At 40.4% G+C, this 20,212-nt stretch overlaps 2 protein-coding genes across 3 annotated transcripts; both read right to left on the reverse strand.

Annotated features, from left to right (window-relative positions):
- Nucleotides 1-42: 42 nt before the first annotated feature.
- LOC105906441 (glucose-induced degradation protein 8-B homolog) lies at nucleotides 43-8,733 on the reverse strand. Of its 2 annotated transcripts, none has more exons than XM_012834594.3 (5): nucleotides 8,628-8,733; nucleotides 7,676-7,803; nucleotides 7,271-7,467; nucleotides 4,598-4,795; nucleotides 43-1,245 (listed from the first exon to the last, which is right to left on the reverse strand). In XM_012834594.3, exons 2-5 carry the CDS (start codon nucleotides 7,794-7,796, stop codon nucleotides 1,072-1,074), a joined length of 690 nt encoding a protein of 229 aa, XP_012690048.1. In that variant the 5' UTR covers nucleotides 7,797-7,803; nucleotides 8,628-8,733; the 3' UTR covers nucleotides 43-1,071. The 2 variants fall into 2 exon arrangements, with proteins under 2 accessions (XP_012690048.1, XP_031422313.1); XM_031566453.2 differs by lacking the exon at nucleotides 8,628-8,733 and adding an exon at nucleotides 8,345-8,576.
- Nucleotides 8,734-9,451: 718 nt separating this feature from the next.
- Nucleotides 9,452-11,198, reverse strand: LOC116220314 (oligodendrocyte transcription factor 1-like). Its single transcript, XM_031566454.2, has one exon. The coding sequence runs from the start codon at nucleotides 11,074-11,076 to the stop codon at nucleotides 10,477-10,479; it is 600 nt and encodes a 199-aa protein (XP_031422314.1). The 5' UTR covers nucleotides 11,077-11,198; the 3' UTR covers nucleotides 9,452-10,476.
- Between the last annotated feature and the right edge of the window lie 9,014 nt (nucleotides 11,199-20,212).

Below are 20,212 nucleotides of genomic sequence, written 5' to 3' on the forward strand. Positions count from 1 at the left end.
GCAGTAGTATAAACAAATGAAGCAAATCGAATTAGAAGGGCATTTGTTTAAATGTTTTTTATTACTCTATATCTGTAAATATTTCTCAAAAACGTTTCAAAATATGGGCTTTGCTTGTGTGGTTTATGTGTATGCATGAACAAATTCCTACAATGCAATGGCAGCGAACATGACAAAGAAAAGACATAGCAGCTGGTTTAAAAGTGAAAAAAAAAAAAGCATTTACAAGGCATTACTGGCTCGTAGATAATAAGGACAAATGTAATCACCACGTTTATGAATAGAAAAATTGGGATTAACACGTCTGCGTAAGACCATTTACCTTTCAGTACTTCCAGATAACTTAAAACACCAGACACACAGTAAATCCACACAAGAGCATCATACCTATTAAGAGATGAGACAAAACAGTGAACAAAACCAGTCGTACCACTACAGAGACAAAACGCCCAGATGACAAGTCTGACCCTAAATTCCATTGAGTGAGTTTCAAGTCAGACGTGAAATACATCAGTTCAGCTGTATCTTACAAGCAAGAAAAGCCAAGCAAGCTCAACCCCGCCAGTTCACAGTTGAAGAATCATGTTTTTTTTCTTTAAAAATACAAAACAAACATTAAAGTAATGGACTTAACTTAAAAAAAAAAAATAAAAAAAAAACAGGCAAATTTACCTCGCTGTCCATTACAAAGAAGCCTAATTTAGGCATAAGAGCTCACACTGTATGTACAAATGATCCTCCTGCACTCGATGCAAAACAGTGGCTTAAACTGTAAAAATGAACATGACGCTCAAACATAAAACAGTGGTTAATACTGTTAAGTTAACCCAGTGCCAATTAAAACACCTCTGACGTTGTGTACATGTTTTAGTATTATTTCTGTAGTGATGATTAGTCTTGAAATAGAACCATATACAGTTTGCACCTTTGATTATGTAAATTCTCTCAAAAGCATCAACAAAGTGTATATATTTATACATACAGTCTTATAATATATAATATATAGTCCAGTCCATGACTGTTCATAAATAAAAAGAGAAATGAGGGTAGGTGTCCATTTTGTCTTTCATTCTACTTGGGATCTTCAATTGTGCCCTTGCTCAGATCTGTCATTTTGGGGTATCTCACTTTCTTTTGATCCAGTTCGTTCTGTGCCCAAAGCAACAGCTTAAGCAGCTTTGCTAGTTTTGGTGTCGATTCTCGGTTTTCATAATCCAGTACCGCCTGGTTTACCTCACTCCATACCTGTGGAGAAGTTCATTAAATAAATATTCAATATTTTACTCACTTAACACAGAAAATGAAGCAGTCTTAATTAACTCACATCACAAAGTGACGTTTGCCTTTTGGCACCTTTGCTGGATGGAAATTGAATGTGTCAAAATGATTACCCACTTGGAAGATCCTGTGCATCACTCATAATCACAATAGATCACAAACGTACATTTTAAATTATATTCCCAGATTAATTTCAAGATAAAATAAAACTGCCAAGATGGTGAGATGACACTCAGTATGTTAATTATGGTTTGGGGAAATCTCATTAGGAAAGGACTGTAGCCAATGAGTGTCAGTTTTAATGTAAGTTTTATTCTAAGTAATCAGGGCCTATATGCCCAAATCACCTTAAGGCTAAAAGTGGCCCCTAACTTGCTGATTTAGGAAAAAAAATAAAAAATAACAGGGGTCTCTCTTAAGTTTGGGACTCCACATTTTTTTATTAAGAGTAATTCACAAAGCCCCTTAGTGTTCAAACTAGAACCTAAGTCTCGGATAACTAAGAAGCAGTCGAGAGGACTCCTAACTCACTTAGACCAACTCCAAATCAAACAGAAAATGGCTGTTTCTATCATTCCACGTTGCAATGTATTTGAGTTATATGTAACATTATATTTTAAAACTAAACTAGCTCCTCTCTACACAAATGCAAAGATACTCTGTGGGTAGCATATTCTGTTATTTAATTTGAAGCCTATGTCTTATTTATTTATCGTTCTTTGAAGTGCATGCCTAATCACTGGCACTGACCGGTCACTCATCGAACTCACTGAAAGCAAGCTTGTGCATGAGACTTGATGTCAGCCATAGCAGCACAGTCTCTCTTAGCTTAGGAGTTCTCACTTTTCCTTAGTAAAGGTCGGTCTCAGCAGCTTTGTGAATGGGATTTAGGAGAGAAAACCTTTAGACAGAAACTTAGTGGAAAGATAAAATGCTTTGTGAATATGAGCCCAGGTGAGATAAGCCACACCATGAGCCACAACATACCTTTGTCTTGCTCCCCATAATTCACCTAACTGGTTTGTGTGACACAACCGAGATAAACCTGTTTCTGATGTGCACTGAGCTCATAGCAAAACAAGTCAACCAGTAAATGCAAAAGTCTTTGTTACTTCCCAGAGCAGAGATATGGGGCCTTGTTTGGCGGCGAAAACGGCTGGTGGACACAAGCTACTCTATCTAGTAATCAGAAGGTTGCTAGTTCGATTCCCTGTCGAAGCGTCCTTGAGCAAGACACTGAACCCCTAATTGCTCCTGATGTGCAGTGTGCCATCAGTGTAAATGTAAAATGTGTATACATTGTAAGTCACACATATGTAAGTCGCTTTGGATAAAAGCGTCTGCTAAATGACTAAATGTAAATGTAAATCTAGTTGGAAGCCTGCAAAAGTTTAAGCAGCCTTTAAGCCGCTGTTCATTCTGTAACCTGCCGACTCTGTAACTGTATGGACCAAAGTCCTTTCGTGCATCAACATAATATAGCTCGCAACCTTCCATATCTTATGCATTCCCTATTAGTGTAGGCTACGGATCACTGCTGCTCTCGTGTTTTATGCATCAGGTTTTATCCCCGTCTATGGGATATCCAATATTGTTAGTATATCTACACAATCACCAGTCACACAGGCCTCATATTACACAAATGAACACCCTATGTCCACTCTCTCCAGTTGATTATTGTCAGCTAAACTGGCTTTCCCTCACCGGTTCAGTTCTGCTGGGGTTCTGGATGCACTGACTGCACCAAATAGCCTAGTTTGTTCCCAGAATAATTCCAAGTAAAAAAGGAGATAATTTCAACCCAGTTAACGTTGAATACCAAAGTTACCGAAGATTAACCTAATGTGCTGTTGCAGTAGCCTAAAAGCTGATTTTGCATCACCACTGATTTTGCATCTTTTTTTTTTTGCATCACCACATAGTATGTCGCCTATGCTATTAGGGAAAGGAGTGAAAGTAGCCTACTATCTGAAAACTTTTATATGTATAGAAAATAAAGCTCACTTCTTCGCACCTCAGCGATGCACCAGAATGTCTGTTGAAACATTTAAATGTAAGCTCTTCACAATTCACATAGGGTACCCTGATTACCAACATAACAGACCGTTCTAAGGGATTTGGTAAGGCATTTTAAAACAGGTTTGACAAGCTACAATGATGTTTCAATGAATTGAACTGTTTGGTACAAGAGAAGAAGCACTACAGTGTATTCCTTGTAAACTGTCCAGAAGCCCTGGCGATATTGCCATCCTCTTACATTGTGACGTAAAGTGTGTAGTTTTAAGTGGCATCTAGTGGTGAGGTTGCCAAATTGCAGCCAGCTGAATCCCCTTTACAAGTGTGTGCGCGAGTACCTACAGTAGCTGTCAAATGCCATAACAACATGAACATCCTTGAGCTAGTGTTTTGGTTTATCCATCCTGGGCTACTGTAGACACATGGCAGCACAACATGGTAGACTCCATGGAAGAGGACCCGCTCCCTATGTATGTACATTCTAAACGATTCATAGTTACAGGTGATTATATACTAATGAAATCCTAATAATGAATACTATATTCAATTTCTATTAATAGATGGCGCTAAAAACTACACACTGTACATGTAAAGGGATTGCTTGACAAGGCTATTGGTTGGCTTTAACCAAACCTTTCACTGATTAACTTCAGCCTGGCTTTGCCCACTTTGTGCCTTGGCCACTTGCAACAGTGTGCAAGCACTGCCATTTCCGCACCGCCGTTTCTGCCGCCAAACTAGGGCCCTTAGTCAGGAAGTGGCAAAGTTAGTTCTCTCCACTCCAGAGAAATTCCAATCTAGCATGTTGATGGAACCGAATATTTTGATATTTTCCTGTTCTAATTGGTTGTTTACATAGTAATTCTTGTGTGAGCATAGGGGGACTGAATCGAACCGAATATTGCTATTCTCCTGTTGTAACAGATATGAACTAAGTACTTACATCATTTTGTATCACCTGACTCTGTAACCCATACCCCTGGATATGTACTCTGTCTTTGCCTCACTGAAAACTCCACAAGTTCTACAAGTTTGGCGTGCTCATTGTATTACAGGTTATGCTGACAAGACTTTAGTCCATCTATAAATTATACTGTTCTATACGTAAGTACCCTTGAACAACCCAAGCCTTACACAGCATGCATATATGTTCTGACACAAGTCCATCTTTCCCCTTCTACTACAGCATATACACCAAAGTCCCTCCGCTGAGCTCCAGGGACCACCTGATCTCAGACTGCTCAATGCTTCCATAACCTTAGGGGCCTCTGATGAGGACCAAGACTTTCAAACTTTCTCTCACCTTCTGTCGCTGCATCATGTTGAGCAGATCACCAAAGGGCGACTCCTCTGGGTTGTCGAACGCCAGCAGGGCCAGCGTGCGCTCCATCTCTGTCAGGCACTCGCGGCTCTCCTCCCCCTGCTCCGCCAGCTGGGTCTGGGCAAACTCCAGAGCAGCCTCCGTCTCCCGCAGCCGGATCAGCTCGATGAGGTGCTGCTGCTGCAGAGTCAAGGAGCCGAGGACGTTCAAGTGGTGGAGAAGGAAGGGGAGAAGGATTGTATGTTTGCATGGGGGAGACAGGGGGAGATAGAGAATGAAGTCAGAAGGTGAAAAAGTAGTAAGTGCAGAGGAAAAGAAGGAGGAGATAAATGTTAAAAGATGGGAATAAAAGAAGAAAAATAAGAGTGAAATTAAATGGTGAAAGAGTAAGAAAATAAAACAACAGTTTAGAATTTCAAAAATTGGTTATTTTGGGGGACAAATATCTGTAAACACCTTTAGCCTAATACTTGGTTGCTGCACCTTTGGCAGCGGTGACAGCTTCAAGACGTTTTGGGAAAGAAGCTACAAGCTTTGCACACTTGTTTCTGGACATTTTTGCCCATTCCTCTTGGCATATCCTTGCAAGCTCCGTCAGGTTGGATAGGGAGCATCGGTACACAGCCATTTTCAGCTCTTTCCACCAATTTTCAATTGAATTCAGGTCTGGGCTCTGGCTGGGCCACTCAAGGACATGCATAGACTTTCTCAGAAGCCACTCCTTTGTTCGCTTGGCTGTGTGCTTCGGGTTGTTATCATGTTGGGATAGTCTATGACGTGGCGCGGCCGTGAGTGGCAGCCTGTTCTAGCAGCTCTCCATTTTTCTACTTTTCCCCCCCTCTTTTCGTGACTTTTTCGTGACTTTAATTTTTCTACTTTTCTTAGTTGTTTGTATTGGGATAGTGCGCTGCTCTACCTACATGTGGGTAATTTTTCGTGGTCCTGCTTGGCCAGTTGTACGTGATTTTTGAGACCAGCCGGAGCAACGGACACGACCGGCATTTGATAACTGAATTGGTTGCCATGGCGCAGCAAGTGGCAGTCTGTTTTAGCAGTTCTCCTGCTAAAAAAAAAAAACCTCTCCTGTTAAAAAGGAGTTTTCATAGTCTTGCTTGGTCAGGTAGACATCATTTTTGAGACCGGCTAGAATATCAGACACGACCGGCATTATTTAAAAATAACTTAATTGGTTGCCATGATGCCGCCGCGAGTGGCGGCCTGTCTTGACGGCTCTCCTGCGGGTGGACCATGGCCTGGTGGCCTGGATCGCGGACTGCCTTGCCGGTGGACCAAAGTGCTTGGGACTGCGGGCCGGCCTGTCGGATGTGCTGGTGAGCAGCACCAGCGCCCCCAAGGGAACTCCATCGCCGGCTGCATCGGGGACGACAGCAAGGCGGAGTGCAGCGCTCTGGTGGAGAGTTTTATGGGCCTGTGTGGCACCGATCGCCTCCAGCTCAGCGTCGGAGAGACCAAGGAGCTCATGGTGGACTACCGGCGGAGCAGGAGGAGGAGCCCCCCAACTCCTAACTGGATGGTCTGGAGGCGGTTGCGGAGGAGAGAAGGCAGAGGTTTCTATTTTTTTTTATGTGTATGTTTGATTCCTATTCCTGTTTTCCTATTCACTTCAATAAATCTTGCTGCTATTACACCTGAATTTCCCTAACGGGATTAATAAAAGTTTATCTTATCTTATTAGCCAGGTGATGGGCGGTGTCTGGTTTCCTCCAGACATGACACTTAGTATTCAGGCCAAAAAGTTAAATTTTGTTTTCATCAGACCAGAGAATCTTGTTTCTCATGGTTTGAGAGTCCTATAGCTGCCTTTTGGCAAACTCCAAGCGGGCTGTGGTGTGCCTTTTACTAAGGAGGGGCTTCCGTCTGGCCACTCTTCCATAAAGGCCTGATTGGTGGAGTGCTGCCTGGATGGTTGATCTTCTGAAAGGTTCTCCGATCTCCAAAAGGATACGCTGGAGCTCTGTCAGAATGACCCTTGGGTTCCTGATCACCTCCCTGGTCAAGGCCCGTCTTCCCCGATTGCTCAGTTTGACTGGGCAGCCAGGTCTAGGAAGATTCTTGGTGGTTCCAAACTTCTTTCATTTATGAATGATGGTGGGCACTGTGCTCTTTGGGACCTGTAAAGCTGCAGAAATTTTTCCGTACCCTTCTCCAGATCTATGCCTGGACACAATCCTGTTTCTGAGGTCTGCAGATAATCCCTTTGACCCCATGGCTTGGAGTTTGCTCTGACATGCAAGGTCAACTGTGGGACCTTATATTGGCAGGTGTTGGCAATCCCCAATCATGTCCAATCAATTTAATTTATCACAGGAGGACTCCAATTAAGTTGTAGAAACATCTCAAGCAGAATTAGCACAAATGTCTAAAAACCTGTTTTCACTTTGACATTATGGGCTATTTTGTGTAGAATTTTGAGACAAAAAAATTAACTCAATCTATTGTAGAATATGTCTGTAACGTAATAAAACGTGGAGAAGGTGAAAGGGGTGTGCAGACTTTCCGGCGTGACTGTATGTATGCAAACTAGCACACACTAACATACACACCTTTTCCAGGACGTTGGTCCTACTCATATAGATGCATGTACATGGCAAGTAGGCCTAATCTTTCTTTAGATACTGTGGGAAAGATTCTTACCTGCAGATGAAAATACAGGTACCGGTTGGTGTCCAGGAGCTCTGGGTGAAGGCTATTGATGAGAGCGATTGCTTCCTGGATCTGACCTTTTAAAATCATCTCACGGATCTTTATTCGTTCATCCAAGGAGTCAAGATCCACACTTGGCTCAATACCTGACTCCATACGGAACTTCTCTGCAGCCTCTTTAAAACCCTCTGTGGATAGATATAATTTATAATATTCTTTATTTCCATGATTCTATCAGACATGTCACTTTCACCACTACAAAATAAACAAAAACACTAAGGAATCTGCTGAATAACGCCAAGGGGCTAGTTACAAGTTTTAAGATGTAACTAGGCTACAGGGCTAAGAAAAAAGTGACCAGAGTATGACGACAGAATGTTGAAAGAGATGACGCACCTGTAACCAAGTAGTTCATGATCAGTCGGTTCATATCGGCTCGCTGGATGTGCACGTTGTTCAGTTTGTCCATCCACTCATCTTTTGAGATATCCTCAGGCTTTTCTGCGTAACTCATCATGAAGAGGCTGCAAAACGTGTAACGTCAATCTTAGTTAAACATTTATTGACTTTACTCATGATGCGCACTCCCTCAAAGAGAACCATATCGCTATCCGGACGGCAGTCTACAAAACGACAACACACTAAATTTGGACAGAGGATGCCTCGGTTTGGTGACCCAATGACATCTTTCCAGTGAGGTGGCTATTACCGTTCAAACCTAACGAGAGAGCATTACTGTAGCTTATCACAAAACAAGATGGCTAGCAGTGAAATGGCTTGCTTACATGGCAGGAACAGAGAGTAATCGTTACCTAAATAACTTAATTGACAACTGGAAGGGGCCAGTAATGACATAAATGATACCAAAAGTTACCAAGTTAACATAGCTATAGTTAGCTAACTAGCTAGCTTTAACTGCATCCTAACCCAACTACAAACGGTAAGGTAAGTTTACCGGCTGATGTTCTGCGTTGCCATGTCCATTCCATACTTCTAACAATCATTGAAACGAATTGCAATTTGCCTTAATTTAGAACAGAAGTGTTTATTGTAATAAGGATATACCTGTCAACAGTTTAGGCGCCTTTTCATTTAAAAGTACGACTAGCTAACGTTGCTGAAGGCTGCGACCCTTTAGGTGCCAGCTATTCAACAAATTCAGGCCTCCATACTGAGCAAAACATTGAAGCCTGAACTTGCTCCTTTATGAGCCGCATATTGACGCTTCAAAACTGATCCCGAAGTTAATCAAAAATGTTTGGGTCAATGCATATACCACATTGTAAATTAGCATATCATATAAATTCCTTTTAGTGACAAACAGGCACATGTAACAGTTATACCATACCTGATTTTATTAATTCTTGGATGCAGCAAGGAATTTGGGCCGCTACAGAGATCGCGCGATGACTAGATGTGTGGTAATGGTGACCGAGATTTCAGTAGGGCTCAGTGATTGGTCAGAAGAGTGACATCATCGTTGCTGTGGTAAAAGTAATGTTCTCCATGTTCAAGTGGGTCAAAGCTGCGCACAGGAAGCTATGGCTAGGTCCATCACTCGCGAAAATGCGCACTTCTATGGGCTAATGCCCTTTTATTTTTCTATTGGATGGTGGCATATATATTGTGGAGTTAAACACATGTTCCCTGATGCGAATTAAACTGCAGATTAAAGAGCAGACGATGCGTGGCATATCACAGGGCATAACAGAGAGAGAAACATAAATTCACATGTTTGGAATTACTTTCAACATTAAAATATGTTTACGATGTTAACTTATGCCTACCATTGGTTTTAAACGGTGGGCTACTTATCTCTGAAGCACCTGGCTTGTTGTTTTTTGTTTGTTTACTCTCATTTAATGAACCCCCATCTCTATATCCAAACAGATCGTCCCTATCGTTCTGTCATCCCCAAGCCTATGGTAGCCTACTCTAATGTAGGCCCACAACAATATTTTAAACACAGTTTATAGGCTATAGAAGGTCAAATCCTCCATTTGTAGTAATCAGATCTGCCGAAGAGGAATATGTCTCGCATGAAAACTAATCTATCACCTCAAGGCATATTAAGCAGATTAATATTTGCACTGATTATGGGGCAGTCTTGGGGGTGAGGTTTGGGAGGTGATTAATATACGTCAGCTTCTAAAAATCCCCTATAACAACAAATAGGGGAGAGCAAGGTATTAGTTCATAGGTCCAATGTTATTAGTTTTCATACATCCTTTCATACATCCTCTTTTATTGTTTTGCAAAACAATCATATGACAAAGGGTATTAGAAAGAGCTGTGGATTTCACACTTGATGTTGTGTTAACCAATGAGATTTGGTGTGTGTGTGTGATCAGGTGCTTTCAAAGCAAAGACTGAAATGTATGTTTTTCCCACTATGCACAGAATAAAAACAAAAGTCTGAATTATCCAATTGTCTTTGTATTTTATAACTATATCAGCTAGCATAGTAATTATATGGAGATTTGTTGGATGCCTCTTTATCTTCTGAAGGTCTGTCTGTTCATAGTACAGGTTTCGTCATATAAATATAATAAAACAGAACGATAAATGTACCTGCAACTATTCTTCTAAGTACTAGAGTGGTGTTGTCTCAAATTGAGAACTGGGACAAATGATTCCATTTGTGCTTTAACCAGCAGATGCCACTAGAAGCATCTGTTGCCTTGCCACATTTGATACATTGAGAAGCTCTATAAATGTTTCTGACAAACTAAAACATAGAAAGTTTGTAAATGTGTTGTGTTGAAATCATCATTTCAAAATGGCTGGACATACTCAATGTGGAGACATAACATTTTTTGTGAAAAAGGTTTTAAAGCCTTTATTAAATTGACTTGCCACCTATGCATTTTGGTCTGTAGTATAAACAAAAGTTAGAACCAAGTTTATGAAGAACATGCTCATCCCTAACAATCTATAGGTGCAAAATGACCAGTCTCTCTATTGCAGTTGGCCTATAAGTGAGGATATACAATACACAACACACATACACAAATGAAGAACATGCATACATACATATGAAAGTTAAAGATATGAATCTAAATACGTTTCTGTTACTCAGTAGTAAGTCATGATTAAGGAGGTTTCTGCTGAGTACAAATGAGACGTTTTACTAATGGTGGTCTATTTGCTGTTTAGAACACAAGATTTTAAAGAAATGTAAGGCCATGTGTGACTTATTAGTTTTTCTTGAATGAAATGTTTTCCTGGTATCCAGGCAATAGTGCAAGGAGTGGAACTCCTGTCCAGACCGGATGAATACTAGGTGTCGCATTTTGCTCTCCAAGTAGCTTCTTCATCTCTTGTATAACCTGCTCTTGCATCAAGATGTAATTTTTCGCCAAGAGTAGAGTGGCGATCTTGGACAGTCTTCTCACAGTGGGACTGGGCATGTGCGGGATCACGGACTTCAAGTCATCCAGAGCATCATTCAGGTCGTGCATCCGCTTCCGTTCCCGCGTATTCATACTCAAACGTACAGCTCTGGACTTTTGTGGCACGTCCGAGTTGAGAATGGAACCCCCAACCCTGTTTAGAACACTCGACCGTTCGTTGTCACTGCTGATGCGGTCCATGTTACAATCCGCCGAGAGTTGATATGAGAGCACATTTTCATCACCATGGACAGCGCAAAACCTGGCCCTACAAACCTGCGGTCGAGGCACGTCAGAGTTGCAGTCGATAGATTGGAACATCGCTTCCCTATCCATGTCTCTATAGACCACCACTATATAGCCTGTCAGCGCTTTCGCCTCTTGTTTTTCCTCGAGAGAATCCATTTGATTATATACCCTGCTGGGATTAACTGGTGCCCAATGCGATGACAATAGATGAACTACAGTAGCCTACTGTTTAATCCACCACATCAAAACAATTTACAGCCTTGCTGTTGAAATAACAGCTAAAACACAAACAAACATGCCATTTTTGTAGAACAAAGGTTGTTTGAATTTTCAGAGATTAGACTAAATGACATACAATTAATAATCACTTAATCCTATGCTGATATTTGGTCTGGTTGCTTTTTAACATTTACATTGTATTGCATTTAACAGCTTTGCTGTATCTCTTCCCAATTGTAGGCCTATAGATTGTCCTTGAATACTTTAGTTTTAGGTTTTCAAAAACGTTTTGAATAAAATGTTCCCTTTGACAGTTTTGCTCATCAGTTTCATCAGTACCAAGTATGTTGGTGCTCTTTCTTGTTTCTAAAAATATTGACATCAAAGTGCTTCAAATACCAGACACAACACAGGGGTACCATATTACAAGAAAGTTTAAACAGGCACTAACAAATAGCTTGTGTGTTCTTACACTCTATTATAGTGTTGGACCACACAAGGAATGTATTTCATGATGTTTCACATTTTAAATCAAATTACCTCTTCGATACATCATACCTTAAGAACCAGACTAGGCAACCTTTTTTTCAAAACTGATCATTGTCTCTCACAAATAATGGACCCACTACCCAATAAGCCTACTACACAATTATTATTTGAAGACACTGGTAAAGTATGTCCACTGGCATTGTACAACACATCAGTCTGACATCTAACCCAAATTGTCAAAATGTAGTGTTTCCCTAGACTAATTTGTGCATGACTTGTTCGATGCGAATTGGCTCAGTGAACAGAAGTTTGTTTCCTGGCACAATGATAAAAACCTGTTCATGTGTGTTCTCTGGACATGTGTGCACATTTCACGTTGCAGGCGGCCAATGGCGGTGCAGCTGGTGCACTTCACCAGTGTTTCCAACTTCACATCAGACAGTCTGGCTCTCTGTGGGTGGAGCTGTCTTAGAGACCAAACCATCAAAATCTTTTGTCTTTATTTGTGACCTCCTCAAACTTTCGTTCACTTTTTTTTAGCAGTACCTCTCCCTGCCTCTTTCAATCTCTCTCTCTCTCTCTCTGTCTGCTAGACTACATGCTGCAGTGCTGTAAACATGAAGATGAGGGCAGTCTGGAACAGTAGGGTTTACAACCAGATCTTCAGCATGATGTTTTTTTATGTAAAGAAAACTGACAGACTGACAGACAATGCCTTTGATGGCGCACATTAATTAGTCTTCATTCACCAATGCAAATAGATTCCCTTCGATACATACTTAGTACTGAGGTGCGCTGTACGCACTGCAGATGGAGAAAGGGATGATGAAACTCTATTAAGCACTTTGTCACAGTGCTCAACAGATCTGTCTAATGAAAAGGCCTCTTCTGCTTCTATGAAATAATGACAAATTATTGCCTGCATTTGTCCATGTATTTTATACCTATTCCATGTGGTGCCCGAGGCTGCACATTGGGTCCTGTTTAATAACACAGACTGCTGCATTGATGACAGTTTATATATTACTTTATTATGTACTATATAAGACATTTTTTTTTGTGGTTGCACAAACAAATTTCGTTGTGTATCCAATGCACAATGACAAATAAAGTCTATTCTATATAATACCTACAGTAATACACACAGCAGTGTGGTCCTTCTGCACTGCCAGGTGTTATAATACCAGTGATATGGAAACAGAACATTTACCTGCTTTATGTGGTATATCTCCTTATCTAAACTCACACAGCACTATGAGAAAGTCATAGGTTCTACCAGCTAGTAGCCTAAACCTTGCTGTGTAGAATGAGCTGGAGCAACACAGAACCACTATCATTTCACACTTCAGTGTAATGCCCTTTTTCAATACAATATATTCTGTTAGATTCAAAGAATCTCATCTCAGACACGACAATGTGATGCAGACCTTGACAGACCTCACCTGCACATCATAGTATGTAAATGAATGCCTCAGTGACATATTGCTCCACTTAGTGAGCCACTGAACCTCCGTCCCTCTGCATAATTACCAAATTAATTGCCTTTTTCCCCATCTTTGATTACAAGGTCAGATGCCTCATGCTGATAAAAGAGATTTCCCTTTCTCTCTGTCATCTTCTAACCCCTCTATAATTGTACTCCTGTCTTGTACGCAACAACAGCAAATTTATGAACTGTAAATGTTACAGGCTTTTAAATCTACTTTATAGCTTAAAGTGCTTAATTTAGCTTTAAGCCAACCTACAAATAAAAACAGCACTAACAAGTGTGCCACTAAATTACATCTAAAAAATCTTCCACATTAGTTGGGAGCATACTGCCTTATCCTGCAAACAGGACTCAACCACGCATGCAACCTACAAGCTCACTCTGAGTACCAGATAAAACTGGTTGTCCCAGATTTTCAAATTAATAAAATTAAATTTCTCTTTTCTGCCTTTGGCTATTGTGCAATTGTAGAATGCATTTAAAATTGGGTTGGCATGTATATTTAATAGTAGTATTTGCATATCATGAGACCAACATTCATGGGAGCATAAAAAATTGAGTTGGATCCAAATTCAGAAACAATGTTAGAACACAATGCACAGATTTGGGACTCATGATAATGACATTTTAGCTGACACTCCAATATTCTACAGCTGAAAATGAGGACTCCAAACCACTTGATTATACCCATTGCCCTGAGCTGCACTGCTGTTGCATATAGCATCTACTGCACTCTTCTGAATACTTATATTGTTTGGTGTTCAAGAATGTCCAGAAAGAAATAACAGACTTTGTTTAATGCTGGACTAATACATTAAATGTGGACTCTAAATGCTTTAGTGAAATCTTTCATTTTGTTTGGCTTTTGTTCTGTAAACATTTTCTGTGAGTGTGAAGTATCATAAGACAATCTTTTAACAGCTAGCATTTGCTATGTGGTTCCCCTGCCTTTCACCTTTGATTAAGGAACACAACACAAAGAAATCTACATATTCAGGATTTCTCTGTGGAAAAACAACTGAGGAGAGACCGGTGCTGTGTCGGGTGGCAAAAGTTACACTCGCATTTCCAGGTGAGAAGAACTACTATAAAGCAAGGGATATACAAATGAATATGGCACTGAATGCATTTCAGCCTTGCACATTTACTGTTTTGAATGGCAAAACCTTTAGGCCAAGTGGGTGGCATTACTACAGTAAACACCTTTCTGGTGCTCAATATATTAACTGACCTTAGTATTATTTTAAAACATACAGTTTTGGATCTGTTTACCACATCGTATTTGTCACACTTTACATTCATAACATACTTTCTTGATCTTGACCAAGCCTACATTAGGCAGTTTTGTTACAGTTACGCAATATTAAACAAGATATAGATTAGAGAGAAACGAGATAAGACATTTCAATTTAACATTTAGTATATATTTAGTATGCTCCATAATATACTATTATTATGCCATGTGTTGCCTACTATGATTGTTGGATGTATAAAACTGAAATACCAAATTGAACGACAATGAAATTCACTCTTTCCTCTGTGAATGTATTTGGTCATACATAGGATCATATTCGAATAGAAAGATGGATAAAGACACAGAAGTTGGGGATGGGGGTGGGATTTCAAAATGGGAATAATATATTCATATATGGAAATGAAATCAGACAGAAGCGTGGCAGGCACACATCTATCATGCACCCTACAGATTTCAACGCTCGGTCCTGTCAGCCTTTTGTTTGGAATCAATGACCTTTGAACCCCAAACCTAACCTCTAACCTAGAACCATACGGAGGCTCATCAAACATGTGGGGAGACCAGCTGAAACAGGACCAAGAAAAAACTGAAAGCGTAATTTCTTTTCAAGCATATAGAACTTAGAAAACCAGTACATTTGACATCCATGGCTAATTCACTGACAGTTGTATAATGTAAGAGAGCATGAACGAAAGCACACTCCTTTGTGCTGTAGGCCAAGAAGCTGGCCTAGGGAAAAGACTGAGGTTGAGTCAAATTGTATCAAGGGATTCATCTTTGTCACTGCATGGTCGGGCAAGATGTCTCCTTCAGGGCTATTGACTATAGCCACTACAGCCAGCCACTGTGGCTAGCTATAAATTTGATCAGTACAGTAATCCTGACAACTTTGTCCATCGATCTATATGATCAAACTTGTATCAACAGAGAGGACCAAAATTCCTGACAGCATTTGCAAAGCATTATCAAATTGCACCGTGAGTTGAAGGGTGTGAAGCAATAACCTCAATGTTTTAGTTCAGTGACAGAGTGTTTGTTGTGGAAAAGAGGGGTCTCCAAATTAGTGGTTGGGGGTAAAAAAATAAAATAAAGATCCCGTTGCTTGGCGACTGGATAGTGGTTGCTATGGTGAATTTCAGCACAGCAGCTGGCCCAATCAGCTGAAACTTGTAGGGGTGAAGCGCATCTTGTACCAAAGATTGAGAGAAGATGTGTAAGCATGCAGGAGAGGGAAACAATGTGGAGAGAAAGAGAGAGAGGCATAGAGAAAAAGAGACAGATCCTCATACAAAATTGAGGACATTCATCCACCAATCTAAACAAAATACCTATATTCTTAGAGACACAAAGAAAGAACAGCCATGTTGCCTCATAGAGAGCTCACTCATTGATCACACGCGATGAAACCCTGAATGCATTACTTCCAAGTGCAAATAAGAAACAGCTTGGTATGTTCAGCTTCCTGCAAGGGCTTTTTCATCGCCATTTCCAGATAACATCCACAACTCATGTCAGTCTTGAATGCTGAGGCAAGACAATACTAAAGCATTGTGCTGAGATAATAACATTATTTAACCATTAACCAGACATTATTAACCAGACATGAACGATTATTTTAATGGAAACTTATATTGCAGTCCCAAGGAAGCTTTGGCTTTTGCTCAGGTATAGCTAAAGTCATTTGTATCTATAGCATAATATTACAGGATCTTCCTAATGAGTTATTGGATTGTAGCCTACTTTAAAGTAATTACAAATTGACAACAAAGCTGTTAAGCAAAGGATCATGTAAGGACATGTTGAGAATTGTATCGCAAGAGATATTTCTGTAATTCCACTTTAGAAAGTAAAGAGTAGAAGAGTAAGTTAAAGAGCAACAAAACTGTACAGTTCTTCAAAAATGGCAAATTACATTATATCAAAACCCACTCAAACTCAAATCCTGTCTTAATATTGAACCAATGCTGTGGTTCAGCACATTTAATTTAGTAACTATAGCTGTTGTCAGTTCTCTAGTCTTTAATGACTAGAATGGACTACCTGGCAGGCCAATAAAACAAACTGGACTGAGCACAGATTGCACTAAAGGTTACAGTCAATCACCTACATTAAAGTACGCTTCAGTGGATCTTCGATAGAGATACTGTGAAACAGCAAATGCGTTTATCTGAAAATCCTCTCTGTCCTTCCTTGTTCTCACATTTGCAATTTTTTTCAGTCTCTCCCCATTTCCATCAAATCAATCATTCTCTCTCCGGTCCCACTTCCCCCTCTACATCTTTCATCTTTTCTCTCTTCATTCTGGTCCTCCTCTGCAGTCTCTCCTCATCCCATGAACGCCGTCTTTGTGTTTTATGTTTCCCCTCTATAGCAAATTCATAACACATTTCACTCTCTGAGATGGGATGTATTGCTATTGCACAGAAAAAGTAAGACACTGTGGACAGTCACACTGCAGTATAACATACGGGGCCTGACAATATCTCAATGACCAGACACAGAGTTCAATTCCTATGCTTCAGACAAATATTAGCAATCCTCTTGTCTGTCTTTTTCAAGAAGCACAACACACCACATAACCTATTCTAATGATTTAATACTGTGTACCAGTAAATAGTCAATGTAAAACACAATAACATGAAATAAGTCCAATGGCATCATGTTACATTCACATGCATTACTGAGCATGACTTTGTAAATATGCAATGTATTTCCTGTTAAGATTTCTCAAAAAGCTTTTCACATTTCACTGTTTCCTGCTGTTTATTCTTTTTGCACACCTGGGGTCTTTTAAGTATTCTACAAAACATTCTCAGTACCTATTTTGATGTCAAAGAATATCACATTGCTGACTGAGGTAGGAAGGCTGCTCATTAAGTAGGTCACCCTGCCTTGGGTAAAATGTGCTGCATCTTGAGCTTTCCTGATACACTTTTATCAGGAAAGAAATAACAAAGATGACACCTGCAATCATTGCTTACAAAGGATTTGGTCTAAATATGTGTGTGTAATGCCCTTTCTTTGATGCAAATCCTGACATTAGGTATGACTGGAGAGCAGGACATAGATGTTTCCATTATTCCTTCAAATGACCTGAAACAACACAGACATGTTTAGACCTGTTTTAGCATTACACACCAATAGATTAAATGAAACGATAGTGTTGCAGTGCTTAACGTTTGGATAGTTATAGTAATTAATAAATTAACCATAGATTTGATTGAGAAACAACATTTTTATTATTCATGTGTTCCACCAAATTGCACATAACACTACTCTCATTCGTTATAATCTGTCAACATGTTAAAAACACAACTGTCATTCTTTATAATCTGTCAACATGTTAAAAAATGCAGAAATTAAATGTATGGTGTTAACATACTGTTGTAAAATAATTCAGTCACAGAACTATCTCGGGACCAGGTGGAACCTATCATCAGCCATTAGACTAGTGAGTTTATTATAATGTGTGTTGAACACATTATAATAAACCATACCTGACCATTCCCCTGTGCATCATAAACACTAATCAATAAAGTGTATGCAAATTCCTGAACAATTTAATGCTGAGTATGTAGCTTCTGAATACACTTGCGAACCAACAATGATGATATAACTCTGAGGCCAGGATTAATGATAATCTAAATGGTAATGCAGGTTTTTGAAAGCTCCATTGAACAATGACCCTAATTAAAAGGCATTATGGTTTTCTTTTCAGCCAATGAAACAAACGTAATTTTGCCATGAGAAAGGACAAGTTGACTGGCTTTCACAAAAATAACAAAGCCACTGACAGTAGCTACTGCATAACTAAGGGTAGACCTAACTCTCCCCTTTCTGGCGTGGCTATTGTGATGCCTATGTCTTGTGATGGAGAGGCCATGGGCGGATGTCCTGGTCACTCCATGGGGTAGGCGTTAGCCCAAAGTCCGTTGGAGGGGGTAGCATAATGAAGAGTTCCTCGTCGGTGTAATGCAGTGAGAGCTCCTTCTTGTCATTTTGAGATGGAGGAGGGAAAACCTCTAAGCCTGGTGGGTAGCCTAATTTCTATAAGCAATTGACAACTCAGTCTCAGTCCTACTTGCTGCTTTATAGAATGACAACTTTTAACTGAAGACTTAGCATATCGATAGCGAATGACATAACGAATCTACAAACCAAGAAGTAAGTAGCCCAGCCAATAAATGATGGTACCCCCATGACAAAATGATCAAGAGATAAGGCATATTAAAAATACTAAGGCTCGAAGAACGACATTAGCCCATTATTCATTTCAATCCACGGTAAACAGCCTGCAACATTTAAAAAAAAACAAAGTGTTTAACTGCTGGGTAAGACAAGGAAGGCAGTATAACCTAACCCACATAAATATTTGCACTTATTTACTGCATTGTAAAAACGGGCTATTCTGTCCAATCGTATTGATAGCGAGATAAGTGGGCTATTTTATGCACAGTTGTCAACCTTCAAGGCTGACCTGGCGTGAGAGAATCACTGAGATTGACAAAAATTGACCAGTACAAGTGTATTTATTTTGGCGTGAGATGCATGGAAGTCAATGGATTTGTATCATGCTAGCGTGAGATAAGACATAAAAGCTTACGTCAAAAGCATGGAGAGTTGCCAACCCTAGCAACGAGGCTATCACATAGGACATGTCTGAGTTAAGCTTAAGGATATCTGACCTGGATACATTCATAGGCACATGTGGCGATTCCTTTACGTGGTAATGCTCAAAATGTCAGTTTTGGTGTTTTCAAGGACATCTTGCTGATGAGGATTTGGTAGCAAACGTGAAGGGAGGGGGGGACCAGCCCGGGTCATTACGTCACCATGTCCCGATGTAATCTTCTTGCGTTGAGCCCAATCAGCAGAGGAGGGCGAGTGTCTGGGACGAGAGGAAAGAGGCGCTAATCCCTCAAGTCAGGATAAGAGAGGCCGAAAGCCGAGCGGGATGCGATCGGAACTGTTGCCGAAAATGATGGAAAAAAGGATATTTTCTCGATTAAGGCTCGACTGGTGATATTCTTTCCGCCGCTGACGCCCCGAAGACGAGCGATTGATATGGCGGGCTGATGAAGTGTAGTGACCTAGAGCGTTTGTGTCGCCGTTTTCTGCTTTCAGTTAACCGTGGAAATGTTATTGTTATATTGTTTTTTTCAGAGAGGAAATGTACTATATTGCTCTTTGTAGTAATCTTAGGTGTTGCTAAATCAACTCGTTTGTAGGCCGTGCAGGGCTGTGTATGGTGATGCTGCCGGTTATCACAAAGCTTGGAAATGATGAAAAGGTGCCTGTCGTGTAATGAACGTGAATGGTTGGCTATACTGTACGGTATAGAGGTTGCGTTGGTTCTTGCGCTATTGTAGCCTCTGCTACGACTGTGGTGATTGTCGTTTGCAGGGAATTCATATCTGGTTCCGCAAGGAATTTGTGGGCCATTTTGGAGAGGTCCAGAATAATGTAAACAAACAGATACGAGCTAACAATTACGCACCCTAATATGGTATACTGATGTTCACAGTTTCAAGGCAGGTTACCAAAAAGGCCGATCTAGATGCTGCAGGTTCACCGTCCATCCGTCCCTGAATTAGCTAGTGGAGCAAAGGACTGCTTTCTGTGCACTATGCTCATGGAATTTGTACAATAGGGCACTCGAATATTTCACTATCTACATGAAGCAGTCTCGGCAAAATGGGCATTTGGTTTTGAATTGTTGTCTGTTCATTGAGATGTTTTTATTCAGCCCACTAGCGCACGGTGTTTTTTTTTAGCAAACGGGATTACTAGCGCAATGTTACCAATAGGCTTAGCCCAGTGCAGTGCGGCACCCAAGAGAC

The sequence above is a fragment of the Clupea harengus genome, chromosome 4 (genome assembly GCF_900700415.2).
Source record: "Clupea harengus chromosome 4, Ch_v2.0.2, whole genome shotgun sequence".
NCBI classification, from domain to species: domain Eukaryota; kingdom Metazoa; phylum Chordata; class Actinopteri; order Clupeiformes; family Clupeidae; genus Clupea; species Clupea harengus.

Excerpts from the sequence above, each read along its gene's own strand:
- LOC105906441 (XM_012834594.3), bottom strand. The coding sequence starts at position 7,796 with ATGATGAGTTACGCAGAAAAGCCTGAGGATATCTCAAAAGATGAGTGG. Across the intron at positions 7,468-7,675 it reads CATGAACTACTTGGTTACAG|AGGGTTTTAAAGAGGCTGCA; the intron begins GTGCGTCATCTC and ends ATCTATCCACAG. Across the intron at positions 4,796-7,270 it reads ACCTGTATTTTCATCTGCAG|CAGCAGCACCTCATCGAGCT; the intron begins GTAAGAATCTTT and ends TTGACTCTGCAG.
- LOC116220314 (XM_031566454.2), bottom strand. The coding sequence starts at position 11,076 with ATGGATTCTCTCGAGGAAAAACAAGAGGCGAAAGCGCTGACAGGCTAT.